Source organism: Pantherophis guttatus, chromosome 5 (genome assembly GCF_059756535.1).
Source record: "Pantherophis guttatus breed Tessera chromosome 5, ASM5975653v1, whole genome shotgun sequence".
Classification (NCBI taxonomy): domain Eukaryota; kingdom Metazoa; phylum Chordata; class Lepidosauria; order Squamata; family Colubridae; genus Pantherophis; species Pantherophis guttatus.
Window position 1 is genome coordinate 51887349 of NC_142067.1, and position 21270 is coordinate 51908618.

General features: G+C 37.3%; 1 protein-coding gene across 32 annotated transcripts in view; it reads right to left on the reverse strand.

Annotated features, from left to right (window-relative positions):
• SYNJ1 (synaptojanin 1) overlaps positions 1 to 21270 on the reverse strand; it is a 59100-nt gene that overhangs the window by 6884 nt on the left and 30946 nt on the right. For 13 of the 32 annotated variants that reach the window (XM_034433579.3, XM_034433127.3, XM_087895095.1 and 10 more), the window contains 11 exons: positions 19379 to 19535; positions 18817 to 18934; positions 18497 to 18712; positions 17306 to 17384; positions 16136 to 16298; positions 15140 to 15352; positions 11056 to 11184; positions 10258 to 10296; positions 5940 to 5984; positions 3746 to 3816; positions 403 to 520 (listed from right to left, as the gene is read on the reverse strand). In XM_034433579.3, coding sequence (XP_034289470.2) covers positions 403 to 520; positions 3746 to 3816; positions 5940 to 5984; positions 10258 to 10296; positions 11056 to 11184; positions 15140 to 15352; positions 16136 to 16298; positions 17306 to 17384; positions 18497 to 18712; positions 18817 to 18934; positions 19379 to 19535 — 1348 coding nt within the window. The remainder of the gene's footprint in view (positions 1 to 402; positions 521 to 3745; positions 3817 to 5939; positions 5985 to 10257; positions 10297 to 11055; positions 11185 to 15139; positions 15353 to 16135; positions 16299 to 17305; positions 17385 to 18496; positions 18713 to 18816; positions 18935 to 19378; positions 19536 to 21270) is intronic. The other 19 variants (XM_087895104.1, XM_087895105.1, XM_087895107.1 and 16 more) reach the window with 3 other exon arrangements.

Consider the following 21270-nt stretch of genomic DNA (forward strand, 5'->3'; position numbering starts at 1 on the left):
CCTGGATTCTAGAATTGTTGCACATAATGCAGTTATTTTAGATTTGAATGCTTTAAAAAATAATTGGGAATTTCCTTTTCCAAATCACTGTTAAGACTGTTCATTTGTTAAAAGCACTGAAAAAAACAGTAGCAATTCTTTCTTATAGACAAGAAAAGCAAAACATGCTTTGCAATCTTTTTTTTAATTTATTAATAAAATTTCTATGGTGGCCCACTCACTTACAGTGAATCTTGCTTTATAGTTGACCTAAGTACTAACTCGCTTTAAAAATAAGAAGTGGGTATTTTGAAATTAGGTTTCATCCAAGGGATAGCACCTGTATTCCCTTGAATACACTTATAACACTCCTTTATCTGGAAGAATTACATTAAAAAAAAGAAAAATGCATAATATACTCACCAATTTTACCTGTTGTTAATTCTGGTGGTTTAGGGTGGAGTTCAGGCATATGCTTTCCTATAGAAGGACGCACATGACTTTGTGGTGCACTAATAACTCCAGCTCGGGGAGGAACAATCTGAAATGGAAGTATAGACTTTTAAGCACAACTATAATTGGAATTGATTTGTTTCAAAGTAGGCTGGCAACTTAAACCAGTTGTCCCTAGCCTAGGGTCCTGCAGATTCATTGGGCTTCAGTTCTGTTGTCTTCTAGACTGATAGTCTCTAGATGCCCCATTCATGTGGAGGCTCTTAAGTTACGGAAGGCTGCTTCACCTATTTCTTAACATCCTTGCAATTAATAAAAGCTTTACAATGTAAAAATAAGTATATATATGGAACTTGGACATCTACAAAGGAATATCTATTGGATCTGCACAACCCTTAAAAGTAATAAAGTCAAGGAAAAAGAGGCTAGCCTGTGTGTGCTATGTTTGTATTCCTGCCCGAGGAGAACTCCAATTTATACCTGCATCAAATGCAAACTGATCAAATTACTGGAGGAGAAAGTAGAGGATCTACAAACATTTAACCACACTGAAACTTATCTGTGGAAACGAGAAATTCTGGAAAGGACAGAAGTCCATCTACAAACTGAACCCACCAAGGAAGAAACAACTACCAAGAAAAATGGAGCCTTAGAAGAAAAAGGAGGCAACAGGTCACTCAGAAGACAAAACGCCTTAGAGGACCTATGCTTGCTACTGGAGCTTAACATTCATTTTCTTACTCTCCCCCTAGAAGAACGCATGCATCTGGAGAAGAATCTTCATCGTTATAGTAACTGGAAGAAAAGTAGCTCAGACTGTCATAGAGAAGAAGAATCTGCTAGGTATCCAGAAGAGGAAAATGCATGTGTTCATGACTTCTCAGAGAAATAGAATCAGCAATCTGCAGACCAGACAACCTATCAAGCTGCCTCCCAGGTACAAAGTTCAAAGACGTGACAGAGAGGCTTACCCAACTAATTGAATTCATTGATTATTATTCCTTTCTCCTCGTTCATGTTGGGACAAATGATACAACAAAAAAGAGCCTGAAAAAAATAAATCAAGGGAGGCAGGAAGGCAAAAGAGGAGCATGGATGATATCAACATCCAATGAGAGAATGGAGGATTTCTGAGGTAAGCCACTGGCTCAAGGGACAGTGCTGCCTGGACTATGGTCTACCTATGTAGGGCTCCTGGCAAGAGACAGAGTACACCTCACAAAGACTGGGAAGTATGGGCCTGAAGTCATCTGAAAGGCTTTAAACTGAATCTGGAGGCCAATTTCTAGGACCAAACCCAAAGTAAAAATACCAAGACAATGAATCTGACAATAAGGAAGGAAGTGGTGATGAGGAAATGACACTCAGGTACAAAACAGGAGATGCAGCTAGCAAATGCAAGGTCAGCCATAAAGGACTCGGATGCCTGTATACTAATAATAAAAATATGGGGAACCGGGAGAACCTGAAGTCATAGTTCACGAGGAAGATACAATATTGTTTCTATTACTGAAAATTCGTGTGATGGAAGCCATGATTGGAGCATACTGCTAAAAAGAAATAATTTGTTCAAAAGAAACAGATGCAACAAAAGGGGAGCTGCACTGTATGTAAAGAATACTAGACCTTTACAGAAATACACAACACTAAGGATGAAGATCTTCTTGAAAGTATTTGGGTGAACACTAGGAGGAAAAAAGAAATAACACAAGTATAAGTGTATATTCAACCAAGGTCACCCAACCAAGCAGAGGAAATAAAGGCACCTTTTGGAAGTCAGTAAGCTGAAGTGTGCAGGAAACACACCACTATAGTAATGGGGATTTTACCCTGAACTAGGTAACAACTGGGAAACAAACTTTGCAGCAAGTGGAAGATGGAACAGGTACCTAGCATACATTGACAACTTTTTCATCCAAAAAATGGGGAAAAGAACTACAGGATCAGCTACACTGGATTTCATACTTACTAATAAGGATGAAATGATTGAGGGAATGGAGAGTGACCATGCCATGCTAGGATTCACCATAATGCAAACAAGGATACCTGAACAAAGTCAGACTCATGTTCTAGATTTTAAGAGAGCTAACTTCAACAAACTAGGAGAATGAACAGGGAGGATTCCATGGAGAGAAATTCTGGAGGGAAAAACAGTTCAGGATGCTTGGGAAATTCCGAAAAATGAAATAAAAAAGACCCAAACAGAAACAACACCACAGAGAAGAAAAACAAGACATCTAAGGAGCTTGGCATGGCAAACTGAGGGACAAAAAGGACAAATATAAAAATGTAAAGAGGGGCTTAATAATTGCAAGAGAATATCAGTCAAATTAGCAAATTCTTGCTGGAGGAGTTCTTCTTATGATACTTTGATTGTTAGTTACTCAGACCCTTTGTCAAACCTTCCTGGAATTGCCCAAATAATTCCCCCCCCTTAATTTCCCCATTTTAAGAACCTCTGTCCCAAACAACCCAATTATATTCCCCCCCCCCCCATATTTCCAACTTTGGTATTCCAGTCTCTAATCACAAGCAGCACATCCTGCTTGCATATTTTGTCAATTTCAAATTGAACTTCTCAACCTCTTCTTCAGTATCAGAGGTTAAAACAAAGTTAGATAATCAATGGGTTATCAATGAAGTCTAATTGATACCATTCAGTCATGGACTGCATGATAGTCTAGTAATGTTCTTGCTATATCCTGCCTAGCCATGAAAGCAATATCATTTTTTCGTTGTTTTCCATGTAGTAAACAATTTGGGGAGTAAACAATATGATTTGCTGATTGAAGGTGCCCAGTTCCAGTCCAGTTAGTTTGCTGAGATATAAGCTGAAATGTATCGTTAATTCATTAATTAGGAACTAACTCATGTCAGAAATACAACCATATTTGTTGTTGACATATCCTATGTGAGGGTACAGGTTTATGTTTATAAAATGGTGAAATGAATGATGACAGGGAGCTAGATCTTCACCCTTCTATATACTTTCACTGCATGCATTTTTCAACCCCAGCCCATATCTGAGGATAGAAATGAGCCATGCAACAAGAAAAGTGATTGAGATAATAGATTTGGGATTTCTTTTGGTAATATTAAAATTAATCCCTCTCTTTTATAAATGGTGATGATTGTAGACATAACCTGAGATTTAGCTAAATGGGTTTAAACTGAAAACTTCGAATATTTAAGTTCTTCATTAAAATACACACCAGGGACCTTCTGGCTAGTATCACTAGAAAATATTTTTTTAAATATTACATAACTAAATCTTACTCTATTCTTAGTTTTACTAGAAAATATATATCCTTACCGGTCTACATGTACTGGATCCAGATGTTCCTGTGTTTATTTGTCCAGTGGGAGGCAGAGACTGATTATAAGCTAGAGAAAGGGGATGCTTAATTAGAATATATTTCTAAATTCAGATTCTCTATAATTAGTAAATATTTGATACTAATATATAGCAACTAATCTTTGTGGAATAGGGGATTCTGAGCTTTCAGATATGAAAGGATGCCCCCCTTCCAAATTTGTTGTGCATATTGGTCACTGAAACTACACACTGAATACTAACGGTTCTTGCAGTACTAGAAAATTACAATTGTAGATTAAAAATCCTTTTTTAAAAAAATTGATAGAACTATGGAATAAATGGAGATACTGGTTAATGCCAGGAATTTCTCCTTTAATACTGGTGGTGGAAATGGAGAAATTCCCTAAGATTGAATTGAAAGAATGGATTAGTAAATTAAAAGAAAATCAGATATATACAGTAAATGGGAAAACTGGAAGAACACAATAAAGAATATAACACAACTAAAGAAACTTTTATCAGATATTAAATTAAACTGGTTGAATTTAATACAATTAGAGAAATGAATAAAAATGGAAGAAAAATTCGAGGAGAAAGATAAGACAACAAAATTTGAAATGATTATAAAAGAATGTGAGGTGAATGAAGACTATATAGGTAAAGGAAGAATTGGGAAAATATATAGAATATTAACTGAATTAGAAGATCAGGCAAAAGGTTTAAAATTAATCTGGGAAAGATTTAAGGGAAATAAATGATAATGATTGGGAAAATATTTGGAACATAAGAATCTGTCAGAGTTAAGGAAAATGGATATAAAGTGATATGGAGATGATACCGAACACCATGTTAATTAAATCAAATAGATGTTAAATATACAAATATTTGTTGGAGATGCGAGAAAGAGGTTGGAACATATAAACATATGTGGTGAGATTGTGATAGTGCACAAAAATATGGGACATGGTGTTTAGGGAAGTTAGAGCACTTTTGAATGTAAATTTAGATATGTCACAGAGGATTGCATTACTGTTGCTGGTGGAAAAACAGGATATAAATGAAACAAAAAAGGAATTGATTGTAAATTTGATAATGGAAGCTAGATTAGTGATGGCTAAATATTGGGGATGAAATTGGGATATTCAAAGAAATGAGTGCTATAATGAAATTTGGAGTATGGCAACAAATGATAAATTAACAACAGAAATTAAATTTAAAAAAGGGATGATTAAATAATTATAATGAAATATGGGGGGATTTTATAAAAACAGTGTTGGTGGAAGGCAAAGGGAATAAACCTACTCAAGAATATATGTTGTTTTGGAGGGGATAAGGGGATAATTGGAATATATTATATATCTTCTTATAGAAGAAGAAATATAAGGGAAAAATGGTCTCCAGGTGTTTGTGTGTGCACTGTAATATTTGTATTTCCCCCCTTTTTTTGTATTTAGAGTTATATGTATTATGTTTGTATTATTTGTATTCCAAATAAAAAAATATTATAAAAAAACACACCTAGTATGACTACTCTGATAGTAAAAAAAAAAAAAGAAAATTACAATTGTATACTGTAATCCTTATAACTTTGTTCTAATAATCAGTTATTGACATAGCATCGTAGCATTATTTTCATGTTTCCCTGAAAATAAGACCTGGTCTTATGTTTTTTTGAACCCTGAAATAAGTGCTTGGCCTTACTGCCATGCGCTCAAAAGCCCAATTGGGCTTATTATCAGGGGATGTCCTATTTTGGGGAAAACAGGGTATCCTTTATTAGTATTTGAAACTGGTTCAGCATACCCACAAATATATGGTCCTATTTAGGGATCTGGGAGACTTTATAAAAAAGCATTAAATCTCACCTTTGTAATTCGTATCGTTTACAGAATGATTTATCTAGCAAGATTTTTTGTCTACTGTCAAACCACTTCCTCATTGAACTAGCTTGTTAATGGCACAAATAAGAATATTAACAATGAATTATTATTGAAATGAATAAGTTGCTCAGTTCCAAAAGTCTCTAAATAGCTAGCAACATGATTTCATTTGGTAAGAATATTTCAAACATTAACATTAAATTTATGAAATATAAAGAGAAATCTAAATGTTCACTACATATGAAATTTAGAGATTAAATATTTACATATTCAGTTTAAAAATTCAATGAGACATTAAGAATAAGAGTTACCTTCTTCTCTCCTTGCTACAACAGGGCTGGGAGGAGCACCAAAACCTTATCAGGGGAAAGCAGACAAGTACTATATAACATGTAAGCAACATTCCAGATTAAGAAAAGGCAAAAATAAAGATAATTGCAAGGCTTTTTAATAAACTGATTAATAAATGTTTTTAATTACAATAGTTGCATTGTATTTTTTTTAATTTTAACAAACTTTATTAAATTATCAAACAATTATAAAAACAATTAAAACCATAATAAGATATTCATATACATAGATCATATCATATATTTGACATTTCATTTCTATTCTTTTGCATATCTATATATATTCTTCTCCTCTACACATTATATAGTTCATAACCTAGTCCCATATTCATTCTCCTGACGGTGAAGTCACTGTTAGTATTTATATGAAATAAGCATGGAAATACACTCTCCATTATCAGCTCTTAGTTTAAAACTCACTATTAGAAAGAAAATAAAATTTAATACTCATATCCTTATCCACTTTCTTTTCGCTTAATCCAATCGTGCCACTTATCCCATACCTTAAAATACTTTGAGCTTTCCTTATCCTTTAATTTCAGTGTTAGTTGATCCGATTCCACACATGCATATATTTTTTGTATTATCTGCTGGTCGGTTGGCAAATAATCGGTCTTCCAAACTTGTGCAATTGCTATTCTGGCCGCCGTAATTATATGATGTATTAAATATGTCATTTCTTTTCTGATATTTTGTTTATATATTCCTAATAAAAAAATCTCTGGGTCTAATTCAATTTCTTCTCCTGTAATTTGTGATATCCAAATTCTAATTTCCCCCCAGTATACCTTGATTTTGGGACAAAGCCACCATACGTGATAAAAAATTCCTCGGGCCTGTTTGCACTTCCAACAATTCGGGTCCAAATTAGGGTACATTTGTGCTAGTCTCGCAGGAGCAAGGTGCCACCTATACCACATTTTGTATTGGTTTTCCTTGTAAGTTACTGATTTCGTTATTTTAATGTTGTTTTCCCAAATCCTTTCCCACTCTTCTAGTTGGATATTTTTACCTATGTTTCTAGTCCAGGCAATCATTTGTCCTTTGATTATATTCTCATTTAAGTCAATTTCTAGTAAGTATTTATATATTTTAGATATTAATTTCCATTCTTTCACTTCCAGAAATTTATCTAGCCTATTAGGTTTCACATCAATTCCTCCTTCGTCCCTGTCTTTCCTATATCTATTTTGTACTTGAAGGTAGGGCCACCAATCCAATTCCATTCCCGCGTCTCTAAGGTCCTGGCGTGTTCTTAGTAGTCCATTTGAATCTAGTAGGTCCCTGTACCGTATAGTTCTGTGAAAATTTATAGTATTGGGGTGCATAGCCGCCTCCACTGTGGAAAACCACCCAGGAACATTGTATTTTATTGTAATATGCTCAGTAAGAAAAATAAAAGCTGACTTATCACTCTTAGATAACACAAATAGCTGCAAACACCAATTAACCACTGCCATAGCCCTTGGGAAGGAATGGTCACCCCCCACAACTAGGGGTAATAAATATGTGTTTTTTGCCCTAGAAGGCTCAGCTGAGGCCACCAAGTGCTTGGGCAAATGTAGACAACAGTAGTTGGGTCCCTTGAGAGGTGGGTTGTAGTGTTGATTATGCATATGTGAGTGTGAAGGGCCGGGTGAAAGGAGGGGAGTGGGTAGGCAGGAACATCAGGATGGTGATAGGAATACAGGATCCAGAATTTGCAAGTGGTCTTGCTGTCTGACAGCAACACATTCAAACTTTAGTCCCTGGTTATCAGAACCCTGAGCTCTCCTGTTGTTTTTGAATATCAGATTGGTTTGTAATAAGGCTACCTTCATCTGTAATGTTATAGTAGATGAGTGTGCCAACCTGACATGCCTAACCAAAATCTGGGTGGGCCTCAAAGAGGGTGTCCCTCTATCACAGGGGTGTCAAACTCAAGGCCCGGTGGCCAGATCTGGCCCATGGGGTGGTTAGATCTGGCCCGCAGGGCCGCCCTGGAAACAGCGGACTGGCCCACAGTGCCTCTCCTAGTGAAAATAGAGCTTGGGAGGGCCGCATACGGTCTTCCCAAGCTCCATTTTCACTGGCAGAGGGTTGCAGGAGGCCATCGCAGCCAAAAACGGAGCTCACAAGGACTGCGTGCAGCTCTCTCGAGCTTCATTTTCGCTGGCAGAGTGCTCGGGCTGCCACAGGCGGCCCTGACTCGAGTGATCTCGAGCTGGCCACACCTACCCTGGCCCCCCGAGGTCAAACACAACCCTGATGTGGCCCTCAATGAAATAGAGTTTGACACCCCTGCTCTATTAGAATTGTGCCAGGTGGGTTTCGGTTTATGGTTATACATCAGCTGAGATTCTAGTGGAGGTAGGTGGGGAGGCAGTTGTTATCTCTGTTTTACATATTTGAGGTTCTCTGATTAAAATTGGGCATTAGGGAATAGTTGGGATTGTTTCTGGTACTGTCCTTCATGGTGCCCAGCATCATACCATTGCCTGACTGGTTTACATTGCCTCTGCTTTACAGCTTTAACTTTTATCATTTGGGTTTTCACTTGAACGAACTGTGCACAAACTACTAAGTTATGAAAGCGTTCCTGAAATATATTTTTAAGACCAAAGCGACTGAATAGAATTAATTGACAATGAGTAGATAGAGATTGGAGAAAGAAATTGGAGTTTTTGGGTGGGGTGTAGAATCAAAAGCAGACTATAGGTAGTCCTTGACTTGCAACCATTCATTTAGTGACTGTTTGAAATTACAATGGCACTGAAAAAAAAGTGACGAACATTTTTGACACTTGCAGTATCCCGATGGCCACGTCTGTTATATGCCTAAAGATGGAATCTTGCCAGACTAAAGCGGCTATTTGAATAACTATAAATACAAGTAGTCCCTGGTTTACAATCATCCATTTGGTAATTGTTCAAAGTTACAGCAGCACTGGAAAAAGTGACTTATGACTGGGTTTCATACTTATGACCACTGCAGCATCCCCATGGTCACATGATCAAAATTCAGACGCTTGCAACCAAGCCAACAATTCATTTGCAATTCAGCATACAGAGTTATTTGCTGCAAATCGTGAACAGCCAGAATCGTTTGATCTTTTTCTACACAGATTTAAAGCAATTGTTTCTTGGTAAAGAGAGATCATTTTAACCTCTTGGATCATTATTGTCGGAATGGAGAACTCGCTGCAGCCAACTCGCCATGGGACAATTGAACAATTCAATTCAATTATTGAAAATAAATTTTCAAAACCATTTTAATTTTTGTCATTCTGTCCCTCCTTTTTCATCTTTTCTGTAATGGTTATGTTCTACCATTTCTTTGATATTAGTGTAACTTGTCCCGTGGCGAGTTGGCAGTGGCAAGTTAGTCGTAGCAAGTTGGACGTGGCGAATTGTCGTAAACTCCATTCTTGTATGTATAAACTTGCGTCTTTCCTCTTGACATTGTAGAACAGGGGTGTCAAACTCATGGCCCGCGGGCCAGATCCAGCCCACGGGGTGCTTAGATCTGGCCTGCGGGGCCACCCTAGAAACAGCGAAGGACTGGCCCGCGGTGCCTCTGCCAGTGAAAACGGAGCTCGTGAGGGCTGCGGGAGGCCCTCCCGAGCTCTGTTTTCAGTTGCAGAGGGTTGCAGGAGGCAGTCCCAGCCGAAAACGGAGCTCGTGAGGATTGCGGGAAGCCCTCCCAAGCTCCGTTTTCGCTGGCAGAGGGTTGCAGGAGGCCATCACAGCTGAAAACGGAGCTCGTGAGGACTGCGGGAAGCCCTCCCAAGCTCCGTTTTCGCTGGCAGAGGGTTGCAGGAGGCAGTCACAGCCGAAAACTGAGCTCGTGAGGACTGCGGGAAGCCCTCCCAAGCTTCGTTTTCGCTGGCAGAGAATAAAATCTCTGAGGTTGTTGGTACGTGGATATTTCAATTAGCCAAAACAGATAAGCAGGCATACTCCAGGCCCCTCCCTTTAATGTTGCTAATGGGATCCAGGAAGCATGCCCTTTTTATGACAGCCCCTATTCTGTAGAACACCCTTTCTTTTTAGTCTCTTCTGGAAGACTTAATCTTCTGGAAAACTTCTGGAAAACTGCTGTAAAAAGGTGGCTCTTTTGCAACTATTTTGTAAAACGTTTTTGGATTAGTTTCATTGTATCCTTATTTATTGATTGGTTTTATGTTATTCTTTTCTTTGTGAGCTATCCAGCTAACTAAAATCAGCACGAAAATCACTAAATAAGTAAATAAATGAACAAAAGATCTGCATCTTGTAAGCCATAGTTAAATAATCATTACCTCCAAGTTCTTTTCTAGTAAGTGCAGGACTCTTACTCCCTTAGGAGTAAGAGATAAAGGCAGCAGTAAAAAAGTATTAATTGAAAAAAAGGATTAGAAAGAAATTAAGAATCATAGTAAACAAATTTATTATTGTACATTCTATAGGAGCTTCAGGCTCATATTGTGTAATGACAATAATTATAACAGAGCACTCCTGTATATACATAATCCAAAGCAGCTATCCTACAGAAAACTAAGAAGTCTTGCTAAAACTTCTATTATGTTAAAATAATAATGTGGTTACAAAGAGAATTTAGGATGGGACAAAATGTGGAGATCTAATCTGAGTTGGTCACTGCGAAATGTGGAGAATATTAATTATAATTGGGTTTGAATCAATAGAAACCATGGTTGTAACTGTTTCAAACAAAGCATGGTTAACATTATATCATCTGAATTGATAGGATATGGGTAAAGCATTAAGTAATAATAGAACCAATTCCAAAGTCTTTCTGAAACTGCATCAGAAGGGTAGGCGGGTAAATATATAAGCCTGAGTCATCTGTTTTTCCCACGTCAGACCAAAGACAAAAAACCTGTAGCCTTCTAGCTGTTAATGAGTATCATGACCCCAAACCAGCATATCCAATAATCAGTTATGAATGGAACACCAACAGCTGAAAGACTACACATTTCCAAGCACTATGCTGAATTATTATTCAGCATATCTAAATGTGATGGATAATAAACTTATTAAAAATATGTTATCTAAAAATAACAGAAAAATCTTATGACTATACTGTTTTATTCTATTACCTGATGGCGGAGGGGGCCTTTGTGGTGGAGCAGGGCGAGCAGGAGGCACTCCCGGTCGAGGTGGAGGTGGGCGTTTTGGTTCCAAGCCTTGAGTAGACTCTTTTAGTTGAGTTATAGGTTGAAAATCTGCTGGTGAACGTGAAAATAATATAAAGGGATAATTCAAACAGCAAATAATGCTATCACTATGTTAGTGTGTGTATTACTGAAAGCAGTTCCAAGGATTATACCTTAATATAATCTCACATTTTCGAGATGTTTGGAGAGCAGAAACCAGAAGAGGCTAATATACATTTGTGTGTGTGTATGTGTGTGTGAGCACGCACGCACGCACACACACAAACACACACTAATCACAGAACTAAACTAGCACCAATAAAGGTAAATACATTAAGGTGCTTTGGAAGTGTCCTTCAATAAAGATCAGGCTGGCTCCCTCCTTGCTGGCTTTCTGGAAAACTGAATTCCTTTGGGGAGAGGGTCTTTTCTTATGTTTATACCTGAGGTCATCTTGTTTTCTAGTTGCTTTGTGTATTTTTCTTTTCCTTTCATATTTTATTCTTTGTGTTTTTGTATTGGGCTTTATGTACATTGAATATATTTTAAAGAGTCTAAACATCCATGTTAAAATACCAGGTTTTTGAGATGTAAAAAAAAAAAAGCAGACCAAGATAACTTCAGAATTTTTCCCAACTTTAATATAACATATATACAATTCAATTGAAAAACAAACTGAAATCTTTTAGAGGGGAAAACAAAAGGACAATAACACGGTTGTATGTGTGCACACTCAAACTAATATTTGTTGAAACACCTTTTTGATTTTATGACAGCATTCAATCTTTTGGGGTAGGAGCCTAATAGCATGGTACATCTTGCCTTAGGAATCTTTGCCCACTCTTCCTTGTATAAACACTCCAAATCTGTCAGATTGTGAGGGCATTTTCTTTGCACAGCCTCTTCAGGTAATTCCACAGATTTTCAATTGTATTCAGGTCTGGGCTCTGGCTGTGTCATTCCAAAACTTTGAGCCGTGGTGGAGCAGTGGTTAGAATGCAGTACTGCAGGCTACTTCTGCTGCCTACCGGCTGCCTGCAGTTCAGCAGTTCGATTCCCATCAGCTCAAGGTTGAGCTGCCTTCCAGCCTTCTGAGCTCGGTAAAATGAGGACCCAGATTGCTTGGGGTGATATGCTGACTGTGTAAAACCACTTAGAGAGGGCTGTAAAGCATGGTGAAGCGGTATATAAGTCTAAGTACTATTACTATTGCTGTCTTCTACTGGTGAAATCATTTTTTTGTTCATTTGAAAGTTTGCTTTGGATCATTATCGTGTTGAAATGTGAAATTCCTCTTCATCTTCAGAATTTTAGTAGAGATCTGAAGATTTTGTGCCAAAATTGATTGATATTTGGAACTGTTCATAATTCTCTTACCCTTGACTATAGCCCTAGTTATCGCTGAAGAAAAGCATCCCCAAAGTATAATGCTACCACCATTTTTCACTATGGTTATTGTGTACTTTTGATGATGCACAGTGTTGTTTTTGTGCCAAAGATACTTTTCAAAATTATGGACAAAAAGTTCAACCTTGGTCTCATCAGACCATAACACGTTTTCCCACATGCTTTTGTTGGTCTTGATGTAGGTTTTGCAAAATGTAGCTGGGCTTACGTTTTCTTTTTAAGAAAAGGCTTCCGTCTTGCCATTTGAACCCACAGCCAACAAATGAGCAATATGGGAGATTATTGTCATTTGTAGTATACAACCAGTACTCGCCCAGAAATTCCTGCAACTCCTTTAATGCTGTTTTGTTTTTATTTATTTATTTATTTATTTATTTTCAATTATATACCGCCCTTCTCCCTGAGGACTCAGGGCAGTGCACAGCCAGAATTAAAAACATGAAATACAAATATTAAAAACAATTAAAATCTATATAAATTTGGCCCAAAATTTAAAAAACCACAAACCAATTAAACATTTAAAAATTTTAAAAAATTTCTTCCTAAGCCAGCCCGGCTTGCTGGAAAAAGTGGGTTTTAAGGGCACGGCGGAAGGCACTGAGGTCTTGGATTCTCCTTATCTCTGGGGGCAGCTGATTCCAGAGGGTAGGTGCCCCACAGAGAAGGCTCTCCCCCTGGGGGTCACCAGCCTACATTGTTTGGCTGATGGCACCCTGAGGAGGCCCTCTCTGTGGGAGCGCACGGGTCGCTGGGAGGTCGTCGGTAGCAGCAGGCAGTCTCGAAGATAGCTAGGCCCTATGCCATGGAGCGCTTTAAAGGTGATAACCAACACCTTGAAGCGCACCCGGAAGACCACCAAGAGCCAGTGCAGCTCGCGCAGGAGCGGTGTTACATGGGAGCGCCATGCTGCTCCCATCACTACCCGCGCTGCTGCGTTCTGGACCAGCTGGAGACTCCGGGTGCCCCTCAAGGGGAGCCCCATGTAGAGAGCATTGCAGTAGTCAAGGCGAGAGGTGACGAGAGCGTGAGTGACTGTGCACAGGAAATCCCGATTAAGAAAGGGCCGCAACTGGCGAATCAGGCGAACCTGATAAAAGGTCCCCCTGGTTACAGCCGTCAGATGTTCCTCCAAGGACAGCTGCATATCCAGGAGGACTCCCAGATTGCGAGCCCTTTCTGTGGGGGCCAAGGACTCGCCCCCAATAGTCAGTGATGGAGTCAACTAACTATATCGGGATGCCGGGAGCCACAGCCACTCAGTCTTGGAAGGGTTGAGCTTGAGCCTGTTCCTCCCCATCCAGATCCGCACAGCCTCCAGGCACTGAGACATCACTTCAAGGGCATCGTTGGGGTGGCCTGGGGTGGAGATGTACAGCTGGGTGTCATCAGCGTACTGATGGTATCTCACCCCGAAGCCACGGATGATCTCGCCCAGCGGCTTCACATAAATGTTGAACAGAAGGGGCGAGAGGACCGATCCCTGCGGCACTCCACAGACGAGAGGCCTCGAGGTCGACCTCTGCCCCCCTGCCAACACAAACTGCGACCGGTCGGAGAGAAAGGAGGAGAACCACCGCAATACGGTGCCTCCCACCCCCAATTCTTCCAGCCGGTGCAGCATGATACCATGGTCGATGGTATCAAAAGCCGCTGAGAGGTCTAACAGGACCAGAACAGAGGAGCAACCCCTGTCCCGAGCCCTCCAGAGATCATCAACCAACGCGACCAATGCCGTTTCCGTGCTGTGCCAAGACCTGAAACCCGACTGGAACGGATCTAGATAAGATGTTTCCTCCAGGAATTGTGGAAACTGTCGCGCGACCACACTCTCAACAACCTTCGCCATAAAACGAAGGTTGGAGACAGGATGATAGTTGGCCAATATTGCCGGATCCAGGGACGGCTTCTTGAGGAGAGGCCTCACCACCGCCTCTTTCAAGGCAGCGGGGAAGTTGTTGGCCTCTTGCACCCACAATTTTAATTTGTTTTTTCAGCAGTTTGGAGGAACATTCAACTCTTGGTAATGTCACTGCCGTGCCATATTTTCTCCACTTGTTGATGACTATCTTCACTGTATTCCATGCTATATCCAATGCCTTGGAATTTTTTTTGTACCCTTCTCCTGACTGATGCTTTCCAACGAGATCCCTTTGATGGTTTGTAAGCTGTTTGAAGACCATGTATTTGCTGTTAGAGGCAACTGTGTAAATGTCGGAAAAATCCTACTAGAACAGTTGAACTTTATATGGACTTGATCAGAGTTACTTTAATTGATGACAGGTATGTACTGATTAAACACTAGTTTGTATGTGATATGTTAATTCTGAACACAGCCACATTCTTACTTATAAGAGGGTATGCACACTTATGCAACCGTGTTATTATATGTTTTTTTTATTTCCCCACTAAAAGAATTCAGTTTGTTTTACAATTGAATTGTATAGCTTCTATATTATACTAAAGTTGGAAAAAAATTTGAAGTTATTTATCTTTATCTGATTTTTTTTACATGTCAAAAACCTGGCATTTTAACAGTGGTGCGTAGACTTTCTATATCCACTATAGTTAATGACAGTGCCCTTGATTGTGACAGAAGTGTGATTAATAAATAAATATCTACCTTGAGAAGACACTGGAGGTCCAGGAGTCTTATTAGGTGTCCTGCTTGGCCTTGATGGAAGAGTTGGAGGCAGACCGTCTGATGGAGTAGGGGACTGGCAGGGGCTTGAACGAGGGGAAGAGGCAGGTGAAGCTCCAAGACTAGAGCTTGAAGCTAGCTGTAGGTGTTGTGGGAGAATTTCTTCTACTTCAGTACTATAATCATCAACATCACCTTGAAAGGAAGAAAAATATTCCTATAAATTGTACCACAATTAATATAAAATGAAAACTATTATGCAGAAATATTACATTTTAACATATAGCCTCAATCAAAGTTTAAAATGTGCATACATTCAGATTTCATTTATTTTAATGTCATATAGTGCAATGTAATTTATTTTAATGTATTTACTTAGGCACCTCTCAACTCCAAACTGATAAAATAAATATTAACAGTTATATAAACATAAACAAACAAGAACTGGTGGTGGATCTAGCTAAGCTAAGCCTCATACAATTTGATAGGGATCCCAGCCACCCCAATTCAAGGCCTGGGACAACAGTCAGGTCTTTTAACTTTTTTGGAAGCTAAAACAATGAAGCCATATAGATATTAGCAAACTTATTGCTAATTAAATTATTGGAACTCTGGCATCTTGATGATAAACAGGAACTTAACTATTATATATTCCTCAGTATTCTATTTGAAATTTAGGTACGCTTTAACATCTCATTCTGGTAAATATGTGCCAAATAAAAGGTAATAATTTCATATAAAATGTTGTTGCTAACTTGGTCCCATACAGAATCAATAAGGTAAATTTAGAAAATATTTTGTTGATAGACAAGTTTATGAACTAAGTATAGGAATGTGGTATTAGATGAGAAAAATAGTTTTTATTCTTATCCTAAAATTCAATACATTCAATACATTCAACTGCGTTGTATTGTATATTAGTAACGTATGCTGTAAAATAGCATCCATTGAACAGAATCAATCTTGAATCTGGCAAACCTTCCATATCATAGTCTGCTGTAACTTCTGCATCTTCACAAAGCAAAGTAGAACTTGTTGATGAAGGCAGCCCAATATTAACTCTCTCCAAACTAATTTCATCTTCTAAACTCTTAATCCAATCAGGGTTTTTCAAAGAAATGTTTGCAGTTTTCCCAAGAACCTGAATTTCAACCAGAAAGAATAGTTCACACAATTAAAAAAAAAAATCAAATCAAAACACCCCCCCCCAAACCAAAAGTTCTTTATACAGTAATTAAAGAAAAAAGAACATGATCATTTGAAAATTCCTTGTGCACTAGCTGTGTATACTCCATTTGTTTAAAAAGCAACCCTAACCCTAATCCTAACCTAATAGGAACATCTGCAGATGATATTCTGTCCTTTTTGTTTGTCATGACATCCTCACAAGGAGTAGAATTTTATATGACACAATACAGGTAGTCCTTGACTTACAACCGCAATTGAGTCTAAAATTTCTGTTGTTAAGTGAGACAATTGTTAAGTGAGTTTTGTCCCATTTTACGACCTTTCTTACCACAGTTGTTAAGTGAATCACTGCAGTTGTTAAATTAGCAACACAGTTGTAAAGTGAATCTGGCTTTTCCATTGACTTTGCTTGTCAGATGGTCACAAAAAAGTGATCACATGACTCCTGGACACTGCAACTGTCATAAATATGAGCCAATTGCCAAGTGTCCAAATTTTGATCATGTGTCATGGTCTGCTGGAATGGTCCTAAATGTGAAAAATGGTCATAAGTTACTTTTTTCAGTGCCGTTGTTAACTTCAAACAGTCAGTAAGCAAAGGGTTGTAAGTTGAGAACTACCGCTATACATTTGGCTGACGTTGGCATCATTGTGGCTAGCTGCAAAACAAAATGGCTATACATGCAAACATATGTGGAAACAATTAGGGAAAATCTTAGAAACAACCACTTCATGTTGCTTCATCATTCCCGTGTGTCCTAATATACCACTGACTCTGGAAGAAATATGTACATTGAAGCACAGTCCAGCTCAAAATTAAGTCCCAAATTTTGCAAGAATGACTTATCAAATATCTAAACTTAATGATTAGAGAATACTAAAATAAATCACAATACCACACACTCTGCTTACACCAGTATTATTTACAGAGGTATAAATAGGAATAGAAATGATTGTTACCTCAATACCATCCAGATCCAGAACATTTAAAGCAGAGCTGCCTTCCAAAAATGTCACCCACATTTTATCTTCTACAAATCTGTGAAGTATAACAACATACTGAATGATACAACATATTGAAGATTACTACTCATCTATAGTTTGTCTCTGTAGTTAGTTTTTTCAGTATTTCAGCTTTGGCCAAACTAACTAGCATGGCTACCTGAAACAAAATGTAGATGCAATAATATATACAAAATGTACTACAAAGTAATAAAAATATTTATAAAAAAGAATAAAAGAGAACACTCTTGCCATTCCAATTTGGTTTTTCTAAGACCAGAACACTGAATACATAGCCATCATTCTTAAGACAATGTTATATATTTAATATGCAGTGGTAGCCCAGCTGACATACAACACTAAGCCATAAAACTGCTTCAAAATGTTTTGGCATAGGAAATGTTGTCCAAATAGTTAAACATTATTTACAAATGTTGATAAGTTAAAGTAAAACATTGCCAAGCAAAAGTGCCAACATTGTTCAGTCTATTATTCCCATACCATTTGGATTGTTTCAATGCTTCTTATCATACAGTATTATACCACATCACTTCTGATAAATATCCAATCCCAGGTATCCTCATATTTACAAGCAATGCATTTTTACAGCAATACAAAAGTGTTTTCTGTTGTAAGCATGGGCAGTATAAAAAGGCCTGAAACGAATACGTAAGAAACTCTAAAATGCATACCTATCATTTGTATTTTATATGTCTACTGCTGAAAATATATAAGTAGTCCTTGACTTTCGACCACAATTGAGCCCAAAATGTATGCTGCTAAGTGAGACTTGTTATGTGAATTTTGTCCCATTTTACGATCTTCCTTGCCACAGTTAAGTGAATCACTGCAAATGTTAAGTTAATCACATGATTGTTTGACTTTGTTTGTCGTAAAATGGTCTTAAGTCACTTTTTTTGTAACTTTGAATGGTCACTAAATGAACTCTTGTAAGTTGAGGACTACCTGTATGTATTACAGGCTGGGAAGCTTCTCTGAAAATTGGAATAATTTTGCCTTCTGTCCTACCATAATTTCCCCAAAATATTGTAAACAACATAAAGATTTATCATTTTAGTTTACTCTAAATAAAAGATTTTGAACATTTTAAGAAAAAGTTGTAATATTTACAACTGAATTTGTTCTAACCTTATAAGTATAACTTCACCATAAGTTGCAAATTTTTGAAGAAGTTCATCAATCAAATTATCGTCAAAATAGTTATCTTCTAATGACGATCCTTTAATGGAAATCATTATAGTGCCATCAGGAGGTCCCTGAACTGCAATTACTTCCTTGTAAACTTTGTGTCGCTCTTCTGCATCAACTTCAAAAATATCTATATCAATCAGTGCAACAACAGGCCTGAAAATATATCAATAAAAGTCGTAAATTAATCCAAAACTATGGATCATATTGGAATAGTTTTTCAAAGGATGAAAAGCTATAATGAAAGGATAAGTTCAAACCTATGGTCAGATGTTTTTAATTCTGCCCGTCCATAATATAGAAGACTGCCTGGATTCCATGTGTAAAGAAGTTTATTTTCACCGTCAAAATTGGAGTTCAAAAGGTCCATGTCTTCCGCTAAAATAATAAAAAAAAAGTGATATGTTCTAGAGACCGCAGATTATAGGACTACAAAGAGAAAAGGAAATCAGTCTGAAATTCTCACTTCAGCTTTGTACTGAAACATACATTCTAAATATAATCTCTCAGCTAAGCGCCTAAATTACACATAAATCAGACAAGCACATAAATTAAAATACTTGAAGCAGTGAATTGGAATTTCACTTCAGAGCTTTTTTCACAATACCCTATTACTAGAAAGAAAGGTTTAGAATATATTTAATGCATTTCCAGTATTAAAATGTTTATGTGTTTCCACATGAAAGTAAAACCAAAAATATCCATGAATCAGATATAATTATTTCTTATAATTCTATACTTCCCATTTTTGTACAGAATGTTTACAGAACTAATCCTTATCAGACTACTTTGTATTGGTAATATTAAATTTTATTATCTGACCTGATCGGTCAAAAGGCCATTTTCGTCTTTTCCACAGAATCCGATCTGTCCAAGCTGGTGTACGACATTTTTCACTGGTATCATAGTCATCCGAAAATAAATCATATTTGTATGTAGGAGCAAAAGCTATTTTTCCCTCAACAAAGCCTCTAAATATCTGTAGGAAGGAAACTAGAGCATTAGGAAAACTTTAATATTATACCAATATCATTCAAAGCTACAAAGCAAAACTTATCCTTGTCGTATAAAATTTATTTATGAAATTCTGAATATTATAAGTGGTATTAATACCTTAGCTGATACTGCTAGTAGATTAGGTAGAATTTAGAAAAAAAAATTCTGTCTACAACAGAAAAGAAAAAATCCAAACGTAAGTGTTGCAGACTATATAAATGACACATATATTTGACTAGTCTGACTGAATTTATACAATATTTGTCTCTATTATACCACTTCAAAGAAAGCCAGTATATCAAAAAAAGGTGTGTCTGGTTTTTTTGCCCAAAGAATTTGAAGACTGAAAACTAAAGGAAAATTAGAAAATTTAACTTATTTATCTGGTTGTTACCTATAAAGGGCTACACAGCATTGGACCTGGTTACTTGAGGGTCCACCTGTCTCCCATAGTATCTACCTGCCTGATTCAATCTTCCAGAGTTGGTACACTTGGGGTTCCTTCAATTAAACAACAATCTATTGGGACCCTTGGAAGAATACATTCTCTGTAGCACTGTCTACCTGTTGGAAATGAGGTTCCGCCTGAGATCTGGATGGTCCCCTTTCTGCTGTTGCTTAGAATAACCAAGAAGATCCTTGGCATGACCCTTCACCAAGGCCTTTGAAAAGGAAGAGTGAGACCCCTTGCTAAATTTCATCTATTTTCTTGGGTTTATTATCTTTATCTTTATTGATTTTATTGTATTTTTAACCCAGGGTTATTGGAAATCATATCAGATAGCATACAATTTTAATAAATTATTATTACCCAAGATATCCTATTTGTAGATCAAGCAGAATGGTGACTGTGATTGATGATTTTTTAAAAAGAATACAAGCAATGGAAATGATTTTTTTTTTTTTCATTATTTCTTTATGTAGACACTTTATTTGCTTCATTGTATTATTCCTATTATTTCTGAACTGACCACTAAAAATGAAATGGAACTAAAACTAAAGAGAAAATTATTTCATGGTATATATTAGGGAGTGTGGTTTCCATTTTTTACTTGCATGCTTTTATTCTCGTCAGACAAAAGAGAAATCCACAAGTGTTCCAAGTCAATAGGCTTCTCTTTCTCTCAGTGGCTTCCGAAATACTTTTTACGCTTTATTATGTACAGTATATGTTCTGCACGTTTGAGCTGTATAATCAAACTATAACCTGCCATTTCTTATTTGGATTCGGCTTCCATTGGCTGAGGTAAAGCAATACACTAAGCATCAAGAAAGCAAGATCTGAGCGGACAAATGCATTCAAATGATACTTAATTTACCAACACCACTCTGTAATATAAGCAAATTGGTTATGACTGGAGCTTATAGGATCTCTGGCAGATGAAATAAAAAATATCAAAAGGTTCATTAATATCAAAAACAAGAAGCTCCTAATGGCCCAATGAAAAATAATAGCTTTTATGATAAAAAAAACCCCTAATCTTTTCAAGTTGTGCAAAATCAAAGGAGGCCGTGCTAAGGTTAAAAGAGGTTCTAGAGCCTCAAATATGAACGGAAAACCTCCTATTTGCAAACAGAAACATATTACTCTGGGGCACAAAATAACTGATATGACCCATCGGACTAATACTTCTAAAAAGCCAGATAACTAACCAGCCTTTGATACTGAATATATTAACTTATGCAACACTCAACATTAGCAGCAAAGAGGAAAACCA